At 39.2% G+C, this 20,910-nt stretch overlaps 1 protein-coding gene across 3 annotated transcripts in view; it reads left to right on the top strand.

Annotated features, from left to right (window-relative positions):
• kcnab1 (potassium voltage-gated channel subfamily A member regulatory beta subunit 1) overlaps window positions 1-20,910 on the top strand; it is a 133,989-nt gene that overhangs the window by 28,478 nt on the left and 84,601 nt on the right. The window contains exon 1 of one of the 3 annotated variants that reach the window (XM_004075835.4): window positions 19,556-20,654. The exons of the other annotated variants lie outside the window; for them this stretch is intronic. Coding sequence (XP_004075883.1) covers window positions 20,446-20,654 — 209 coding nt within the window. The 5' untranslated portion in view covers window positions 19,556-20,445. Of the gene's footprint in view, window positions 1-19,555; window positions 20,655-20,910 lie in introns of those variants that run through there. 3 annotated transcript variants of the gene reach the window in all.

Genomic DNA, 20,910 nt, shown 5'->3' with positions numbered 1-20,910 from the left:
TGAAGGCTGATAAGCAGTTATTTAGAATGCAGGGCTGTCCTTGAGTTAGTGAGGCCGCCTGAGGATAGAGTCCCAGTGGAAACCGATTTACCCTCCTTCATTGCCTCACATTAAAGGAAAGAAGTCTTAACCAAGTTTAATTGTACAGACAAGAAGACAAACACCTCCTTATTCTTAAAATTCTGTTGTTTGAGGTGACTGCAGTTTTTTTTTAGCAGAGTCACAGTAATGCATCTTCTAATGATACACCCTTTATGGTCTGTATTCCTCTATAGGGGGAAAACCCTCACCAATACACCTGCTATGTGTTTGCAGTGAAGCAGAATCGATTTCTGTATCTAGCCTTTAGCAGGAGTAGAACGCCTCAATTGTACTGATGGTGCTGCACACAAACTGGAAACTAGAGGTGGAGGAGCGAGGGACAGTCACTCAGTTAAGAACATTTCTAGCAAAAGAAAGACTGGAAAGACTTGGAAGAGGGCAAAAGTAATACAGAGAAGCCCCAGAGGTGTGCTGTAGTTTGTTTTTTCAATGGTGTAATTTAGAGGCCTTATCACAAGGGGGAGCTGTGGACTAGTTTTGCTCAAAGGTTTGGATTAGAGATGTTCTACAACGGCTCAACTCTGTATCTATCTTTCATAGCATAAGTGTCACTGGTCAACAAGTCTTTGGCTGCATGTTACTCCACAAAGTCCTCTGCATGTTTTCTGATACTGAATCATGATTGTGTGTTCACTGTTCCCAATAATAAAGTAAAAACACCCCAGTGTGGATAGTACTGCTCTACTAAAGTATTTTCCACTTTTCAAACACAATTATAAGCAAGGAGTAAACCAAACATGTCCAGCAACAGGAAAAAGGAAATGCAGAAAACATGCCACAAGTACAATAAATAGGTGAATGTTTTGGTGGGCTTTGTAGCATTGCATTGTGGGTGCAGCACCAAATCCATTCACAGCAGGTTTCTGCTTGAGACTTCGATCATCCTCCAGAACTGATGGGCTCAGCTTAAAATTGAGACTTTAATATCACACAACTTGCAGCAAAAAAAAAATTTAAAACCCAGCGCTGGGTGAGGTGGCTGTGTTTTATCCTCTAAGAACATTCTTGCCAGACTTTTAATGGGGACTAGACAACGATCAGCGTATTCTCTAAATGTATCTACGGATGCTCTGTACTGGAAGGGCCAGAGTTATCTTCACCTGCGGAGGAGACTGGGGTCTTTTGTGCAGCTTCTCAGGACATTTTATGACACTGTGGTGGCCTCAGTGGTCCTTTATAGAGTTGTGTGCTGGGCAGGAGGCAGTACAGGCAGAGACTTGAAGAGGCTTAACAAACTGGTTAAGAAGGCCGGCTCTGTCCATGGCTGCACACTGGAGTCCATCGAGGAGGTGGCGGACAGGAGGATGTTGGCTAAGCTAACATCCATCATGGATACCCCCTCCCACCTCCTGCACCAAACTGTAGAGGGGCTGACCAGCTCCTTCAGCACGATACTGTTACAGCCACAGTGCAAGAAGGAGCTACTGCAGGTCATTCATCCCCACAGCCATCAGACTGTACAACACGGTGCTGCAGTGACACACTATGTGCCATGCCGTGTTTTTCATTCATTGTTGCAGTTGTTGTTTCAGTCATTTTTGTTCTTATAACTGTTGTTTTGTGTGTATTTTTATTTAATGGGTTTAATTTATTTACTTTGTTGTGAAGGGTGCAGATGTTCTTCTGTTCTTTTATAATGTTGCACTATTAAACCTAAAATTCACTTCCCTTGAATGTCATTTTTGCTATTTGGATGTTTTTTTTGCTGCTGCAACGTGGGATAAGTAAGGGTTAATGGCCGACGAAGTATACATTATCACTTTTTAACGTACGCCGTGGAAGCCTGAACTGGAGGTCGGTTGCTTCCACGAAGTGCGTTAAAAAGTGATAATGCATACTTCGTCGGCCATTGACCCGCTCATACCCTGGTCACTTACAAAAGAAATAAATAGTAACCAGTTTTTAGCCCTTAGTTCTTGTTCTTTTTCCAATTTGGATCGCTTTTCTCACAAAAAGCCAACTATTTGTGAGCAAATCATTTTTTTCACTGTGGGGTTATCCTGTGGTATATCACTTTTTAATGCACACCCAGCAGCCAATCAGAATCGAGTATCCACCCGGACCACGGTATAAAGTCTTATCTTATCTTATCTTATCTGTTGTGCTCTCTTTTGATCCTAAACCTTCTTAAGCTGTTTTGAACTTACTGACTTAAATGCTAGAAATAGATCTTGACAGTTGGAAGATCATTTATTGAAGTAATTTAAAGTCTTATAGAACAAAAACTGAACATTTTAAGCTGATGTCACTCTTGAATATATTTTGCTAATGTGTCTTTTCTCATAAGTTCCTTTAAACTAAATGATTTACTAAAGATGTCTACCGCGAAGCCTCTTCTATTTAGCTTAGTCAAAACACTAACACAACAACAACAGCACATGCTAACCCTTAAAAGTGTCAGTTTGTACTTTAAAAAACATTAAATGCATTGAAATAATCCAAATTTACTGACTTGCAGTTTATTCCATGTTAAGATGGGGATAGAATTGTAATTATGTTAAGCTAAATAAACTATCTTAGATGAAGCAGGAGGACGGAGAAACATTTTGTATCACTGTTACTAATACATAGGTATGCGTTGTACGTTTACTAAGCTATTTGGTATGTAATGTAATTTATTTGTCTTTGCATTGTTGTAAGGTATTTAGGACTAAAATCTCTTAAAGTGTGATTTAAAACTTTGGATTGATCTTTTTAATAATGAGAGAGAGACACTGAAGAGAGGATTATTTGTCTGATGAGAATTATAAATGTTAAAAAAAAGGTTTAGTTTGGAAAAGTGGAAATATTCTATTAGTAATATACTTTCAACAGAAAGTACCTGAATTACTTTACAAGTAAATAATCTTTATAAATATATAATGATCTCAGTTTTAATATTTACTTGTGAGACAAAAACCTTTTAATCCCTTGATAGCTTTGCAAAGCTGACTGTAAACAAATAACAATCTCGGATAAGTCTAGGCTCCGTAACCTTGTTAATTATTTCCCCTCATCTCCAAGGCAACCATTGTGCATCCTTAGCTCGTACAGATGCTGCCTGGTTGCAATCTGGCACACTTATTCCTGCCTTGCGTTTTGTTATTGCTGCCTTTTCCCACACATATAACGCCTCCATACTGTTTCCATAGCAATGCTGTTACCGAGATGACGGCTTTCTCTTGCTGTTACCACTCTTGACTGTGAAGTGTCCATATCTGGAGACTCTCTAACAGTCGGGAACACTGCCCTCTGCAACCAACAGTTACTGTAATTATGCTAGGGGTGGTGTAGGCGTCTAAAATTATATGCTGTAAGGTAGAGAACAATGTCACCACATGCAACTACGAGACAGTTAGACATAACTTTATGAAGACATGCCTTACAAAATTCTTACTTTATTGTTGTGAGCTCCAAAGTCCAGGAATCCAGCTGTTAATGCATCTTCCACAAATGTCATTTCAGGTTTTTCTCACAAGAAGAGAAGCAACTAACAACAAGTAAATTTACGGAAATGACCCATTAAGGAAACTGTAAATGAGGAGGTATCATTATATTGCATGCATATCCACACACCCATGCCCAAACACCCATTGAAGCCACATAGATTCATTTGTCCTTTCCTTATTTTGCTTTGCTGCTACTTTTCAATAACCCAAGTTTTTTTTATAGGGTAAACTAAGTAAAACTGAACTTCAGAACAAACACTTGAATAATAGCGACTCACAATCAAAAATAAAACACCCTCAGAAGGTTTTCTTCCAGTCTTCATTATTTTGTTAAGTTACTTTTTTCTGATTTCTAAAGTTCTGAATTCGTTTTTGAGATTCTGCTTGTCTGTTTAGGGTCATCCATAAGGAACTAGGATGTTCATTTTTTGGCATATCCCTTCAGTCGTCCCAGCGAATCAGCTTTCACTTATTCACACAGGTGGTGTGGCAGCAGAGATTTTTACGCCAAATGCCCTTCTTGACACAACCCTGTACCTTATCCAGACTAAGGATCGGCTACATAGTTAGGCAGTATCGCGTAGGGTCTTGCCAAAGGTCTTGACCTTGGCTTAACCAACTGAGCTATCCAACCGCTTGAAAGGTTACAAGCATGCTTGGTGATTTATCTCTTTGCTGGACCACAGCAAATAACTGCCATCAGCAGATTTTGATAAGTGGGGTCATGGAGATCAAAGTTTCATTACAATCATCTTTTGATCTATTGTAAAAGTGTTCCCAGTGGTCTTTTAATGATTGTCATTTTCAGTCAAAATAAAAACATCTCTTGTTTTTTAGGATATAGTTTCTGCAGAGCGGCAGGAGTTCATAAGAAGTTTGCCTTTGAGTTCTGGGTGGGACTGCTAGCCGCAGATCGAGCCCACCCCCTCACTCCCCTCACGCCACTCTTTTTCTGAGGCATTTTATTTCATCTGCTCCTGATTCTCAATAATTTGAAAAAAAGAAATTCTCAGAAATGCAATTTCTTTTCTAATTATTCTTTATTTATGTCTTCCATCATCAAAAAGAAAACACTATTTTTTATCAGAGTTTGATAAGACTTGGAGATTAGTTGTGCAGATGCATACAGCTGTCATCACTTTTTTATCTTTTTACCTTTTTACCAATTGTTTAACAATTTACAAAAAAGAGGCAGCATCTAAAAAGACCCCAAAACCTCGTAAATCTGAAACTTGTTCAGCTTTTAAAAATAAAATAATCCCGTTTTTAAATTTTTGGGTTTTGTTTTGTCTTATTTTGTAATTTTCGTTCCAATGATGATCTAACAGGAGTAAGACAGGCCCAGTGGAGAGACAACAGATTGAGGGGGTCACGAAACTGACCTTTCCTACCAGTGGGGTAGGAAGCTGGAATTTGATGCTCCTGTGAAAACAATGCCTCTCAATGATCTTCCCAGGATCTTGACCCAGTGTTGACCTGCATACATGTATGAGAGACGCTGGTGGGTGTTAAGAGATACACATTCCAGAAGCATCTTTGTTAAGTATTCATTAGATTGGTCTATATTTCTCTAATGTTACAATTGTTTTGCATACCTTACACTTCGTAAAAAAGCTATAGCATCTACACTAATAAAATGAGGGAGTGTTTACTGCAGTTTACTGCTTTAGGAAAGCTGGGTTTTTCTCATAAGGTAGAAAAATTTACATTTTTTTGTAGTCAAGGTAAAATATTTAAATCAATTTAAAACATTTTTCATTGTCTTAAAAATATTTAAATCCATATTTTATTTTCTCTGTTGCAGTAGTTAGTTTATTAAGCAGAACAATTCTAAAGTTTTATAGTTACTTTTGTTTTGTTAAAAGTGTCGTCCTTTTTTTCCGTTTTTTTTTGCTGACATTGTAGAGACCAGTTAACTTATGAAAGCCAGTTGCTTAAACACACTCATTAACAACAAGGTGTACCTAAATACTACAGTAAACCTAAGGAAATACAATTAAGTGTAAGTTTCTCACACAAAATAGAAAACTGGAGAAATTAAATATTTTGGACCAACTGATACCTTGTGAGTCGACCGAGAAGCAGTTGGTCTTTTCATTTGTTACTGAAAGGAAAATGTAATTACATATTATTCAGGGATGTAGATTATGCTTTTTGAAACATTGTTCCAAAGATTTATTTACTTTGCTGGCCAGTCCCAGCAACCAGCCGAGACATAATCAATCGCCCACACATCCTCCAAACACCCATTCATTTAATGTATGCTGGTCAAAGTGAACAATTGCATGTATTTTTTTAAACTCTCAACACAATAGTGTAAATATAGTTAAATCAATGATCAGTGATCATCTTTTAACTATTACAAGCAAAAAAAAAGGTTTTAGTCATAGCATTTTTTACATGTTTATGAGCTCTCCAGACAATTTTTTTTCAGCACGTAGAAAAATGACCGCAGTAACTCTTTCTATATTTTCACCACCAACCTTTACTTGGAATTGATCATCTCTACTGCTACTTGCACTTACCATGAATGATTATAATATAATAATATTTTTGTCAAAAAGTCCTTTTTCCTTATCATAGGCTTAAATAGTTGTGGCACCAGGAAGTAGTATAAATCATAAAATTTCAGCTATCTATCTTGCAAACAAAGTATAATACAGAGTTTATATCCCAAAACAGACTCCTGGGGGACGCCACATGAAAAATCCAGACATTTTGACTGTTTTATCCCATCAAAACCAGGTTTTTCCACCTGGAAAGTCCCACTAAACTTTCCATTTTATCCATTTGTTGCCACATTCATCTTGTTTACTACTAAAGGCCTTGATGTCCTCTATGTCCTTTTGCATAAACCATAGATTCGCATTAATGTCATTGATTTTTTTTGTAGCCAGAAAATCCAGTCTAAGATTTGTAGCATCCATGAAAACATTGTCAAAACTTTGAAAATGGTCCCTTTGCTGGTTTAGCAGTGCTGTGTGTACATCTACTTCTGCTGTTGTAATAGCTTGGTTACCTGTTGCAGTGTGACGTGCTCCCGACTAGCTTTCTCCAGGTGCTGCTTTTGGACGCAAAAGTGGTAAAAGACCAGACTTTTATAAACACATTACAGCATTTATACTGTTGCATTATCACAAAAGATTTTACTGGCCTGATGGTGACACAAAATTTCTTTAGAAATTCCTACGGTTAGAAATTTCCATTTTGAGATCACATGTATCTTTGTGCAGAAAGATGCAGTCTTTAGCAATCAGAAAAGGTCAGCATATACTATATCCTTAAGCTACCAGGCACTTCTAATTAAATAACCAACAAACCCGCAACAGGGATTGTATTTAAATCTTCTCGGATTGCCTTGAGCGTCTGTGTTTAAGAAAACAAACAAACCTTTTAATAGTAATGTGAAAAAGGCCTGTTTTGGGTATGTGCCTCCAACTTCCTCAACAGGTAACTGGAAATAAAATGTTCTTTTTTGTTGTATTTTGATTAACAGCGGAAAACAGTCTTTTTGCTGTGGTTATTCATGCAAAAAACAGTTTAAAGTAGATTCTGAAATTAAGGAAATAAAAAATGGTAATTAAAAAAAATCCAAAATTGTATCTAAATGACTGTTCACACATGTAGAAAGTCCAGACCTATATGCATGTGCACAGACGAGAAAAGAATGGGACTTTTTTATTTGTGTACCAGCGGGACCGGAAAGTTGACATGTTGACATGTGCTTGGCCAAAGCCCATCTCTTTAATATGCTTACAGCTGTAGTATCCTTGACCCGTGCTGTGCCCTGGTGCAGTGAACCACATGCTTCAATGTCACAAATGATCAAGCTTTGAGTGCCCCTAAAGTAATGTGTGACATTCAGTCAGTACCATGCACATTTTCCATAGGATGTCCCACTGAAATTAAAAACAAGCAAGGCAAAAAAAATGAATAAATATCGTGGTTTATTCCATGAAAATAACTACGTGGCTGTTATGACAAAATTACTAATACTCTAATACTTAGAAAATGACTTAGTGTTTCTTTTTTATACATATTATTTGGTCAAATACTGTTTGTATTGTTTTTACACAGTCTATAACAGCACCACACACTTGTTTTTTTTTACCTGACTCAAGGCTTGACCCTCTGAAAGACTGATATTTAGAAATCTGCAATCCCAGTTGAAGTTCTGAGACTTCACTGTACACTGCTCTGTAACTAATGGTCTTTTTAGTATGTAAGCCAGCTTTGGTGATCCAAACAAGCCAGATCCTGCAGTGGCATCAGCCCCCCCTTGCCATCACAGTGGTTGGGTCCACGTGTTTGGGAACAGCTGTGTCCTATGGGCAGGGGAAGCTGAGCTTACAGTCATATAGAGGGAAAATGTCTGAGATGCTGCCCTGTCAGCTCAGATCATTAAACTCACAGCCGAGCTTTGCAGACTCATAGAGGGAATCACATTTTCAACCCACAGCTTCAGCTGACATCTGCAAACCCATTTAAACCTGTAATGACTTTTGTTTTAATCAAGTGACAAAGGAAATAGCTTGTTAGGACATGAAATTTTCATTGAGGCAATTTCTAAAAAAAATTTTTTTTTTCAATCCAATAATGTAAGTAAGGCAAAGCCTTTGCTTTTGCAAAGTGCGTTAATTTCTGATAATGCAAACTTAATCGCCATTATCCTGCTAATACCATGGTCACTTACAAAAGAAATAAACATTCGCTTTTTTAAGATCAAACAACTTTTTCTGCAACAATTGCCCTGCTTTTCTGCCTTTTTTGTGTCTATTTCTGCCCCTAAAAATATGGCTAAAAAAGCTGTAGGGTGAAATGAAACAAGTTGAACATCATTATGAGTTTTATTTTTATTTAGATTGTATGGGACTTTCTCATCATAATAAAAATTATACTAGCATTTTTTTGGACAGTATGACTTTGCATAACCTAGTTGGAGTAACTCCTTGCATCTATGTATAAACATGTAAACACTCCTCTATAGAGTACATGCAGCTTCAGAAGTGGGTCACAGTCTGCAGCCTGCTCATAGAGTTATGACTGTCTTCGCTTACTTTTTGCGGGAGACCTGTTATGATAATGACAACAAAAGTGAAAGGATAATAAAAAGTAAAGAAAGGCTTGCAACTTGATTAATTCGTCACAAAAACAAAAGGAAATCCTGAACTCACTATATTTCCATCATAAATTACAAGACAGTGGGGTGTCACCCAAGTACACAATGGGTGAAAGACTGTTTTAACATGACTTCTTAGTCAGTTTGGGTTTGATCAAATTGACTAAGCAGATAAATGACTCTGTAAATGTTCCACCTTGCATTTTTTTGGAGTTACAACTTTTACACCCTGTAACTCACTCCTTAGAGTGGTAAATCAGGATTGATGGAATAGTGTTTCTCATATTTTTCAGACGAACCAGCTTTTTGACGTTAAGAAAGTAAAATCTATTTGGCCGCACATGTTTTCCAGAGATAGTCAGCTGTGAGCAGAAGCAAAACCAGCTGGCAGGAAACACACCGAAAAGAAAGCAGATGGTAACTCTTACATCTATGCTCAAAAAAGACTTTCACTGTGAGTCCACTCTGCTGAAGAACAGCTACAAAAATGAGAAAAAGCTACAGATCAAGAATGAACAGCAACAGCACATAGAGAACAACTACAGAACATGAAACAGCGATGGCTGTTCTTTATACAGAAAATATAACATCTACAAAACACGAACAACAGCTACAGCACATACAGAACAGCTACAAAACATGAAACAACTACAAAACATGAAGAATAGTTACAGAAAATGGAGGAAAAGCTATAAAACACGTAGAACAGGTACAGCACATGAAGAACAGCTACAGAACACGAGGAACAGCTACAGCACATGCAGAACGTCTACAGAACATGAAGAACAGCTACAGCACATACAGAACATGAAGAACAGCAGATACAAAACAGCTGCAGAACATAAAGAACAGCTACAAAACATGAAGAACAGCTACAGAACATGAAGAACAGATACAGCACATACAGAACAGCTACAAAACATGAAGAACAGGTACAGCACATACAGAACAGATACAGAACATGAAGAACAGGTGCAGCACATGAAGAACAGGTACAGCACATACAGAAAAGATACAGCACATACAGAACGCTACAGAACATGAAGAACAGGTACAGCACATACAGAACAGCTACAGAACATGAAGAACAGCTACAGAACATGAAGAACACGTACAGCACATGAAGAACAGGTATAGCACATACAGAACAGATACAGCACATACAGAACGCTACAGAACATGAAGAACAGCTACAGAACATAAAGAACAGGTACAGCACATACAGAACAGATACAGCACATACAGAACGCTACAGAACATGAAGAACAGGTACAGCACATACAGAACAGCTACAGAACATGAAGAACAGCTACAGAACATGAAGAACACGTACAGCACATGAAGAACAGGTATAGCACATACAGAACAGATACAGCACATACAGAACGCTACAGAACATGAAGAACAGCTACAGAACATAAAGAACAGGTACAGCACATACAGAACAGATACAGCACATACAGAACGCTACAGAACATGAAGAACAGGTACAGCACATACAGAACAGCTACAGAACATGAAGAACAGGTGCAGCACATGAAGAACAGGTACAGCACATACAGAACAGATACAGCACATACAGAACGCTACAGAACATGAAGAACAGGTACAGCACATACAGAACAGCTACAGAACATGAAGAACAGCTACAGAACATGAAGAACACGTACAGCACATAAAGAACAGGTATAGCACATACAGAACAGATACAGCACATACAGGACGCTACAGAACATGAAGAACAGGTACAGCACATACAGAACAGCTACAGAACATGAAGAACAGGTGCAGCACATGAAGAACAGCTACAGAACATGAAGAACAGGTGCAGCACATGAAGAACAGGTACAGCACATACAGAACAGATACAGCACATACAGAACGCTACAGAACATGAAGAACAGGTACAGCACATACAGAACAGCTACAGAACATAAAGAACAGGTACAGCACATACAGAACAGATACAGCACATCCAGAACACTACAGAACATGAAGAACAGGTACAGCACATACAGAACAGATACAGCACATACAGAACGCTACAGAACATGAAGAACAGGTACAGCACATACAGAACAGCTACAGAACATGAAGAACAGGTGCAGCACATGAAGAACAGGTACAGCACATACAGAACAGATACAGCACATACAGAACGCTACAGAACATGAAGAACAGGTACAGCACATACAGAACAGCTACAGAACATGAAGAACAGGTGCAGCACATGAAGAACAGGTACAGCACATACAGAACAGATACAGCACATACAGAACGCTACAGAACATGAAGAACAGGTACAGCACATACAGAACAGCTACAGAACATGAAGAACAGCTACAGAACATGAAGAACATGTACAGCACATGAAGAACAGGTATAGCACATACAGAACAGATACGGCACATACAGAACGCTACAGAACATGAAGAACAGCTACAGAACATGAAGAACAGGTGCAGCACATACAGAACAGATACAGCACATACAGAACGCTACAGAACATGAAGAACAGGTACAGCACATACAGAACAGCTACAGAACATGAAGAACAGCTACAGAACATGAAGAACACGTACAGCACATGAAGAACAGGTACAGCACATACAGAACAGATACAGCACATACAGAACGCTACAGAACATGAAGAACAGGTACAGCACATACAGAACGCTACAGAACATGAAGAACAGGTACAGCACATACAGAACAGCTACAGAACATGAAGAACAGGTGCAGCACATGAAGAACAGGTACAGCACATACAGAACAGATACAGCACATACAGAACGCTACAGAACATGAAGAACAGGTACAGCACATACAGAACAGATACAGCACATACAGAACGCTACAGAACATGAAGAACAGCTACAGAACATGAAGAACAGGTACAGCACATACAGAACAGATACAGCACATACAGAACAGCTACAGAACATGAAGAACAGCTACAGAACATGAAGAACGTCCCATGTACTGGTAAGCAGTTTATTTATATGCTGGACACATTGCTGTGCTACTGGAGTGGGCTTAAATTGCAAATTATATCAAATATTAAATTGTTGGTTTTAACCAAAATGAGAAAATAACACCAACAGGGAAAAAAAAATATACCAATGCAGTTTAATTCAAAGTTTTTGAAAAAAGAAGACCGATAGTACCTACATTTGATCTGTTTACTTAGCTATACATCATCAATCAATAAATACATTATTTTCTTTAATAAAGTTGCACCTTTGATTGTTTGTCATTTTTTACATTATGCACCACTTCAGACAGTTCATTATCCAAAATTTGGGCGTCCCATTCTCTGTTTCTATTACTTGTTTCTTTTACTAAGAATTGTACTTTTACTAAGTGTTTGTCATTATAAAACAGTGTTAAGTGGAAAATAAACAACCCCTGGGCTGCACTGGCCTAACAAGTACACACACAGGAGGCCTTTTGTTCCTAAAATCCAGGCTTTAGCCCCCCAGTAGGGGCAGTAGACTATCTGTTAAAAGTTTTATTATGTCAACTTTGCCAATTTTACTAAACATTTTGGGATTCTGCCTTTTTTTTTTGTTTTTTTAGGTTTAAGACCTTTTAAAATCTATTGTTTTTTAATTACCCTTTAGCCTCTCTTATATGCAGGCAGTTCACCACCAACAACAAGTTTCTCTATCATATTCTGTCTCATTCAATTTTCATGAGTAAATTAACATAAAGTGACTTCTTGGACCACTTTGTTATAAGATAGCTTTCTCTATTGACCTTTCTTATTCAGTCAACGTGATCAGCATTTGCTCAAGAAATCCCGATGTTACTGCTAACTTTTTTTTAAATTGCACTTTTATCTGCTCTTCAGATTTTATTACAGGATAAAGTTACAGTTTGCACATCAAATTCTTCAGTACTCCATTGATAATCTACACTTTAAGTTGCCACTTCTTTGTGTAAGAAATAAGGACTGACTTAGCCAGATCAGTTTGTGTGAGACCAATGGAAAACTGTGATCAAAGGTTATCAAGGGTTACTGTATCTCTCTTACAGCACAGTGACAATCTATCCACCTACAAGTCTATTTTCAATCAGCTTCTTTCACCCCCTTTATTACAGAAAAGACGTTTTAAGCCTATTTTAGCTGCTCAGGAATAATTGGTTGGAAACCTTGGTTTGCCTTTGGGGTTTAAGGATATCGATCTTGAATAAGATATTTTTTTATCGAACCAACCCAAAGCTGCACATTGTGTCACTAGTCTTGGGGGGGGGGGGGGGGGCACTGTGTGTCACAATAATAATAATAATAATAATAATCGTCATCATCATAATAATAATAATCATGCTACCACTACCACTACTGCTACTACTACTACTACTAACACCACTACTACTACTACTACTAATAATAATAATATTAATAATACATTTTATTTAAAGCTCCTTTTTTGCCACTCAAGGACACTGTTCATTACAGAAAATACAATAAATAAAATCAACACTTAAAGCACAATAAAATCAGCCAACAGATGGATGGACCATCACAGAAGAAAGGCAGATTTAAAGTGATGAGTTTTGAGTCTGGATTTAAAAATAGGCAGTGAGTCAATGATACGGAGAGAGTTCCATAGTTGAGGGGCCGAGTGGCTGAAGGCTCTGCTCCCCATGGTGACCAGTCGGATGGGGGGTACATGGAGCTGCAGGGATAAAGAAGACCGGAGAGAGCGGGGGGGATTGTAACTGGGAAGAAGATCATATAAATAAGGTGGGGCCAGGTTATGAAGAGCTTTGTAAGTCAAAAGAAGAAGTTAGAATTGTATTCTGAATTTGATTGGGAGCCCGTCTGAAGGACGGGGGTGATGCGATGAAACGGTGGAGTTCTGGAAGCAATGCGAGCAGCTGAATCTTGGACTAGTCCGAGTTTATTGAGAGTTTTTTTGAGGTAAACCAAAGAGAAAAGCATTACAGTAATCAAGGCGTGGAGTTCCTAGACTATGAACCAAAATGGAAGCGGAGTGGAGGGTGAGGGAGGGGCAAAGACAATTTATATTGCCCAGTTGAAAATAGGCGGACCGAGTAATGTTATTAATGTGGGGTTCAAAGGAGAATGAACTATCAAGAATGACACCCAGGCTCTTTACCTGAGGGGAGGGGGAAACTGAAGCAGAGTCAATGGAGAGCATGAATTTTGGAACTTTTGAAAGGATGGACTTAGAGGCAACAAGTCATATGCAATCAAGACAGCTGTAAAGCACCATTTTAGCATTTCACAAACAGTTCTTGCAGCTGATGAGAGGCAGTTTGGTATTAACAGTGCAAAACTTCCTCTTTACCAACTGTAGCTGTTATACCCACTTCCATCAAAATTGTGTTTCTGATGTTTGTAATATGGTCTTGTGGCATTTTTCTAATGGTGGAGGACATATGAAAAGAAAACTAATTTTCTCTGCTTAACTTCATGATCTTGTATTCTTTTAAAGTTTGTTTCTTGCTGATGTGTAAGTGTGCACAAAACTGCACAGAATCAGAGAAAAACAGTGCTTCAGCTTGCAGAAAATCACTCAAATGTTTCTCCCTTGGAAGCCTAATGGAATCAAAGGAAAGCTGACGGCAATGACACCTGACTCTGTAGGCACAGACAATACATTTGCATGCACTTAAAAGTCGACATTGTCTCCATTCTCAGTTTCAATTTGCCTGTCTGCTGTTTTTAGTTTTCCTTTTCTTATATATCAGTCACTGTGCTCCTTTCTTCTCATCCAAACACTTTCTGACTTTGATTTATTGGTCCCTGTGGGTGATGCGTTTAGTGCGTTGGGAGGTTCTGGGTTATATATATATTTTTGGATCACTAAATACTCTGACATAAACTCAAGGTTTTCATTTTCGCTGTGATTTTTTTTTTTTTTTTTAGCTGTGTGTGTTTTCTTTATAAAAATATTTTCATAATTTCTTTTAATTTAGTTTTTTGAGTGTGCTTGAACATGGGCTAAAACCTAATCAAAACAAGTGCTCTCAGCAACAAATACATTCCAGAGTGACAAATGGCATTGATGAGAAAAAAAACTTTTGTTTCTATATTTAAAGAGGAAATGAAAAGTCAAACATGGCACAAGTTCAAACTGGGGTTGTTTTACTGTATGTTAAAAAAAGGTATTGATCAACTTCCAGTTCGCAGTCTTGGTGTAAGTGGTTCCCTAGAAAAAAATCTTCAATGCAGCCTGATGATAATCAACAACTTAGAATACAAACCGACCCAAGAAAAAAAAAAATCTATAAACTGCAATGAAAACTCAAGAGAGTCCAAGTGTAACCAAGCATAGAGGCTTAAGCTGAGCTATGTAATGAGCTTGAGAGAAAGCTAGTGAAAAAGAAACGAGGATTTTTGGTCTGGAAAGTCTGGTTTCAGTACAATTTAGCATATTGTAACTGAGACAGAAGCAGAGGCGTTAGAATACAGTGGATTTATGGACCCAAATGTGGGAGAACCAAAGATCTGGTGACAAATCACAAAAAGCTTCACCTCAGAACCAGTAGAAAAGGTAGAAAGAGGGAGAAGATAAGATTAGATAAGATAAAGCTTTATTGTCATTGTACAGTCACACTTGGTACAACAGTACAACGAAATTGCAAACTGTCCCAAATTGGTACAAAGAGAAATAAGAAGACAACAATCATCTCACACACAAAAAAGTATAAAAAAAATATATATGTACATATATAAATATATACGTATATATATATATATATATGTACACAAATATATATTCAAATATACAAATATGCAAATGCACACCACATGTATATACAGAATCTACATTCCTCCTTCTCCTAGAAAGACTGAACCATGTGTGTGTTCATGAGGGTTATTGCTCCATTGTAAAAACTGTCTCTGAGTCTGTTTATCCGTGACCTCAGCACCCTCAGTCTTTTTCCAGAGGGCAACCATTTAAACACCCGGTGTCCTGGGTGTGTGCAGTCTTTCATGATGTTGCGTGCCCTCCTAAGACAGCGGGTGCTGTAGAGGTCCTTCAGTGAGGGAAGAGGGTAGCCGATGATCTTTTGGGCAGTGTTTATGACCCTCTCTAGAACCTTCTTGTGTGCCATGGTGCAGCTTGAAAACCACACAGAGATACAGTATGTTAGTACACTCTCAATGGAGCAACGATAGAAGGCAACCAGCAGCTCTCTCTTCAGGTTGACCTGAAGGATCCTGAGGATCCTTCAGGTCAACCTCATCCTAGCAGGATGAGGGGCATCCCAGAAAACCTTCTTTAAACAAACAGGCAAACAAACATTCAGGTTATCTCTTGAGAACGAGTAGGAGGAGCCTATTAAGACTCTCAACAGGCAAGACAAGGGTAACTATCTAAATTTAACATTGGGTAGATAAAGTGAGGAAAAACCACATGTGTAGGAACCAGTGAGATCCTAGCCTATGTGTTTATTTAAGGACTGTGTTAAGTTTTGGATTATTGACTATTTTTTTCGATAGACACAGTGGGCGTGTCATTTGTTTGTATGGTGTGATTGAATGCAAATGTTTTAAAGCATCCAGTAATTACAATTATGCAGACACCTCCCACCTGAGATCGACACAGTCTTTTCAATGCTTTGTTATCCACAAACACTCTAAATTACAATGTACATCATGGGCAAACGTAAAAAATTCATGACTAATTGGGATGCATGCAAAGATGCTGGAGAGGTGCTGGATGCAGAAGTGGAGGAGTTTGCTCCTACACTTCCTTCAAAAAACTGGGTCGAAGCTTTACATGATCTGGTCTTGGAGTGGCCTTATGTGGACCTTTGTGACAAAAGCTATGCAAGCAACTGAACGTAGACCTGATGGAGGGGTTGATCGAGTGTCCCAACAGTCTTTAAGATAACATAGTAAGGTCTACTGCTGTTTCTTAAAGGTCAGATTTTTCTATCTTGATATGGTGATTTTTGGACCAAAATGCGAGTAAATCCGAGACTTCATAACATAAACTAAATTTAAAAAAAATACTTAAATGTACACAGTAACTAAAAAAAAGGAAGATTGATAAAAGCATTGCAAGGACATGCGGCCAAAACATTTGAACAAAATAATCTACAAACATTACCGTGGCAAAAACCAATGTTTGACCTCCACACAAGAGTTGGATGTGGTCCTGGCACAGACTGTGATGCAGACCTGAGCAAGGACCCCCATCAGGGATGTATGGGTGAGGATCTCCACAGACCCACACTGGTGACATCTGCATCATAAAGGCTAATCACGTTGTTTGGGGAAAATAAATGTGTCTCTAATGTAATACATGTTGATGTAACAAACAGTTGAAAGAAAGCATTTTCAGTTCTCCATGCAAGAATCCAAAAAAGGAAATTATTCTCATTACTTCAGCAAAATTGCTCAGAAATAATGAAAAACAAAACGTGGCTGTTCAGGCGCATAGGCTGGTTAGTGTTGCAGAATGTTAGTGTTGCTGAGTGACAACCTCTTTATTTTTCTACGACCCTTCAAAGTGCAATGTAATAGATGTGAAAAGACAGAAACATAATGTTAAGAGGCCTTTATCATGCTGTTTTTGAGCCTTTTATAATAAACCACATCCATGCATATAATACTATTTTACATTTGGCACACAAAATAATGACTTTTTAGTAAATATTAGTAATTTTCCTGAGTTCTTTTCTAACGCGGAAGTCAGACAAGTTGACCTCGCTTATTTCAACCAAGTTCCGCCCTCTGCAGCATGTCTGTGTCTCGTCCACGAAAAAAAAACAACATCCAAACTTTTGCAAAGATGGATGTGGTATTGTGCACATTAAAGGAAAACGTGTGTGTGTGTGTGTGTGTTAGACTATTTCTGGAAGGGGCTGTTGTCACGGGTCTACGTCAGCTTGGAAGAACCTTTGTTTTCGTAGGAGGTGCTGGTGCTCAGAGAGCAGGTTTTTAGGGGGGAATACTCAGAAATGGTGTGAATGGATCAAAACACCGCTTTGGGGTTTCTTTTGAGAGGAATGTGTCATGGTTTGAGTTCGTTGTGTCTTGTTTTTCGTTTTACTTCTTGTTCTGTCTTGTTTGGTTCTGTTTCCTGTTTTATTTTGAAAGGTTTCCTGTCTTGTCATGTTTCTTGAGTTTTACTTTCTTTGGTCCCCATCTGCCCTGATCGTGTTCACCTGTGTCTTGTCTGCCCTGTCTGTATTTAAGTCTTGTCTCTGCCTTCCTCCTGTGCTGGTCCATTAGCTTTGTCATGGTGTTTTCTGTCATCCTGTCTTCATGCCTTGTTCCATGTTCCAAGTTACGCCAACGTTAGTTTTGTTTGTTTTGTAATCCTGCTCTGCAGCGCTTTTTGTTATAATTAAACCCCTTGCCCTTGAACCACGTGCCTCCGCCTCTGCATCTGGGTCCTACCGGCTCTCGAGCCACCCCGCACCGTGACAGAATGTATATTATAAAACACTTAAAAGGTAAAAAAAGGCCCTCTCCGATGATCTTTTAATCTTTTCTAAACATGTTCCAAGTGTTTTTTTAATTATAATTATGCAGATTTTAGGCAAAAAAAGAACCCAAAACCTGTGTTGTTTTCTAGGTTATAGTTTCTGCAAAGGAGAAGGAATTCATTTGAAATGTGACTCTAAATTGTCAGCAGGACCGCACCCACCCCTCCTTCCCGTCACTGTTACTGAATCTGGGTTCACACCTAATGCATGCAGATGCGGTTTCATGAACGTGCATTCAGCTGGTGGTGCTCACACCAGACAAGCAGGGAGTGGGATTCTTCTTCCTTTGTTTTTTTTTTTGTTTTTTTTTTTACCATATACTAGTATTTGTCTGGCACCCAAGCTGTGAAAAGTCAGAGCGGATCTTGCTTTTTTTTTGCTCAGCCCTGTTTTCTATAAATGTTTGTCTTGGTGTCATATTAATCTGGATAATTAAATTCCCCTTTCGTGATCATGTTGGTACTTTAGTGTTGAGTGATCTGAGTCCCTCATTGATCACAGTTCAGCGTTGTCGCGTTTTATCAGCCAAGAATTTCAACCGGTTGAGCTTCCAGCACGCAATCAATGATCGCCCGATTTAAAAGGGCTTGAAAACTTTCGTAGCGATGCACCAATGTGAGCGTTCTGGATTCGAAAATGCAAAATTCAATTTGACGTGCGTCTAAGACTTTTCATTTAGAGTCAACACAACCGGTGTGAACATAGCGTGAGAGCTCTCTGTTCTATGCTTTCCATCTAGCTTATGCCCCCTCACACCTCTAACCAAACAAGAGTGGTACAACAAAAATGGCGAGCAGTATTGGAGCTACCCAGCCGTACAGTTTGAATCCAGATGCCAGCTCAGACGAGGAAAACAAAGACGTTCATGAGTCTACCTGTCTGCAAGTGGATACATCAGAATGGAGTGGAGCAGAGAGCTTGTGGACCGCCAACTGTAGCTTCAACGTCACACCTACAGGTTTTTTCAAACAGCGTTTTTTTTCGTCTGCTCCTGCTTCACTATGATTAGAAAAACCATCAGAAAAATTACACAGGAAGATCTTAAAAAAGCCAAAAATACCATTTTCATCAGAGTGGATCTTTAAGTCCTAAACAGTGTTGTTCATGGTAAAAGGATCTGAAGGAAATTTTCAAGATTTTCTTATTTAATTACTGCACAGCAGTGTACATTTTATGAAAATGTGTGCATAAGTCAGAAAAAAGGAGAACCAAAAATATTTTTAAGTACTTGGTCAAATGAAAGACATTCAACTGTAGGGTTGTTTTGTAAGGGAACAGCAGTATTTCTCTGTGGGTAGAACAGGAGAATAAAAGGAGAAAGTTTGATGAGAGGAGAGCCAGGTAGAATGAAAGCTAAAAGGAGAGCAAGAGAAAGTAGGTGGGAGAGCTTTGGGTTGAACCACATGCCTCGCTCTCGGCTGCCCGGAGGAGCGCCGGCTCTGCAGGAGCTGCCCTGCTGAGCAAATCAACAGCAGCACAACAAGGCGGCAAAAACGAGCCAAACATCCAAACACAGAGCAAACGCTGGAGCCAGAGCCGGAGAGACAGATGAGATGGTAGGGGAGAAAGAAAGTGGGGCACACGCACATTAGTGACAACATCAGCAGGCAAGTCCAAGGAAAGAGCTTGGGCTCGGAGAGGCAGAGAAAGGGAAGGAAGATGGAAAAAGTGCTGATGGCAGAAGTGTGATGGTTCACCCCCCCAGGACCTGAGAGTGACCCCCTCCACCCCTGTGGGTTTCCTCCTGCCCTTTCTCTGTATCCATTCTCTGACCCTATACCCTCCTCCTTCACCCCCCTCTCTCACATACCATCGCTCGCGCACCATTCCCACAGTCAGACCAGGCGGAGAGAGCTGCCTGTATCGCATCTCTGCCTCTCTGTGCTCGTCTCCTGCTCCTCTTCCATTCAGCTGCATTCGCACGCTCTGCGGAGGAAATCCTCATGGAAAAGCCTTCAGAAGCTCGGCATCAGAGGAAAGACGAGAAACAAGACAACCTGTGGGGGAATGATTTCAAGATCTTGCAAAAAATAACTAAGGAGTCCTTGTTCCTTTTAGTGTGTTGATGATTGACTTATTGTGCCGTCTCTTTTCTGAAAGGAAGGATCACGAGAGGAAAGTACTGCAGATCTGTTTTACTTCAAGAAATGAACAAAGGAAGACTGGAGGAGCCTAAAAGGAACTTTAGAAGAAACAAGACAATCTGAACACAAATCCACAAAAGGAAGGAATTCAAGACATAACAAAAAACTTGAAAGACTCTGTGTTCCTGCCAGTCTTGTTCGTCCTGGGTTCTGACTGCCCCTCAAAAGCTCAGCCATGCAGGTGTCCATCGCCTGCACGGACCACAACCTGAAAAGAGGAAATGGAGACCACAGCAAGCAGAGTGCCACCAGCCCCAACGTGGTGAACCAAGCCAGGGCCAAGTTTCGCACCGTGGCCATTATTGCTCGCAGCTTTGGCTCCTTCACTCCACGCCACATCTCACTCAAAGAGTCAACAGGGAAACATACAGGCATGAAGTACAGGTTTGTGAAATGCAGAGTGAGAAGCGTGTATATTATGCTGCTTTGAGAGAGATGAAAATCTAGACTTCTTTGGCTTTGCTTCCTTTAGACCCCAAACCATCTGCACCCTTTGTTCAGCACACTTTGCTTCAGAATTCCTACAGAATACACAAAAACTATGCTGTTCCTATATATGGCTTAGAGCTTTTATTATTTTTGTGCAAAAGCCTCTCATTCCTAAAGTTCAGTTAAAATAAATGATTATTTTGTGATTTGC

This window comes from Oryzias latipes, chromosome 13 (assembly GCF_002234675.1).
Source record: "Oryzias latipes chromosome 13, ASM223467v1".
In the NCBI taxonomy this organism is placed as follows: Eukaryota; Metazoa; Chordata; class Actinopteri; order Beloniformes; family Adrianichthyidae; genus Oryzias; species Oryzias latipes.
Note: the sequence above shows the minus strand (reverse complement) of the source record. Positions and strands in the feature narration are given on the sequence as shown.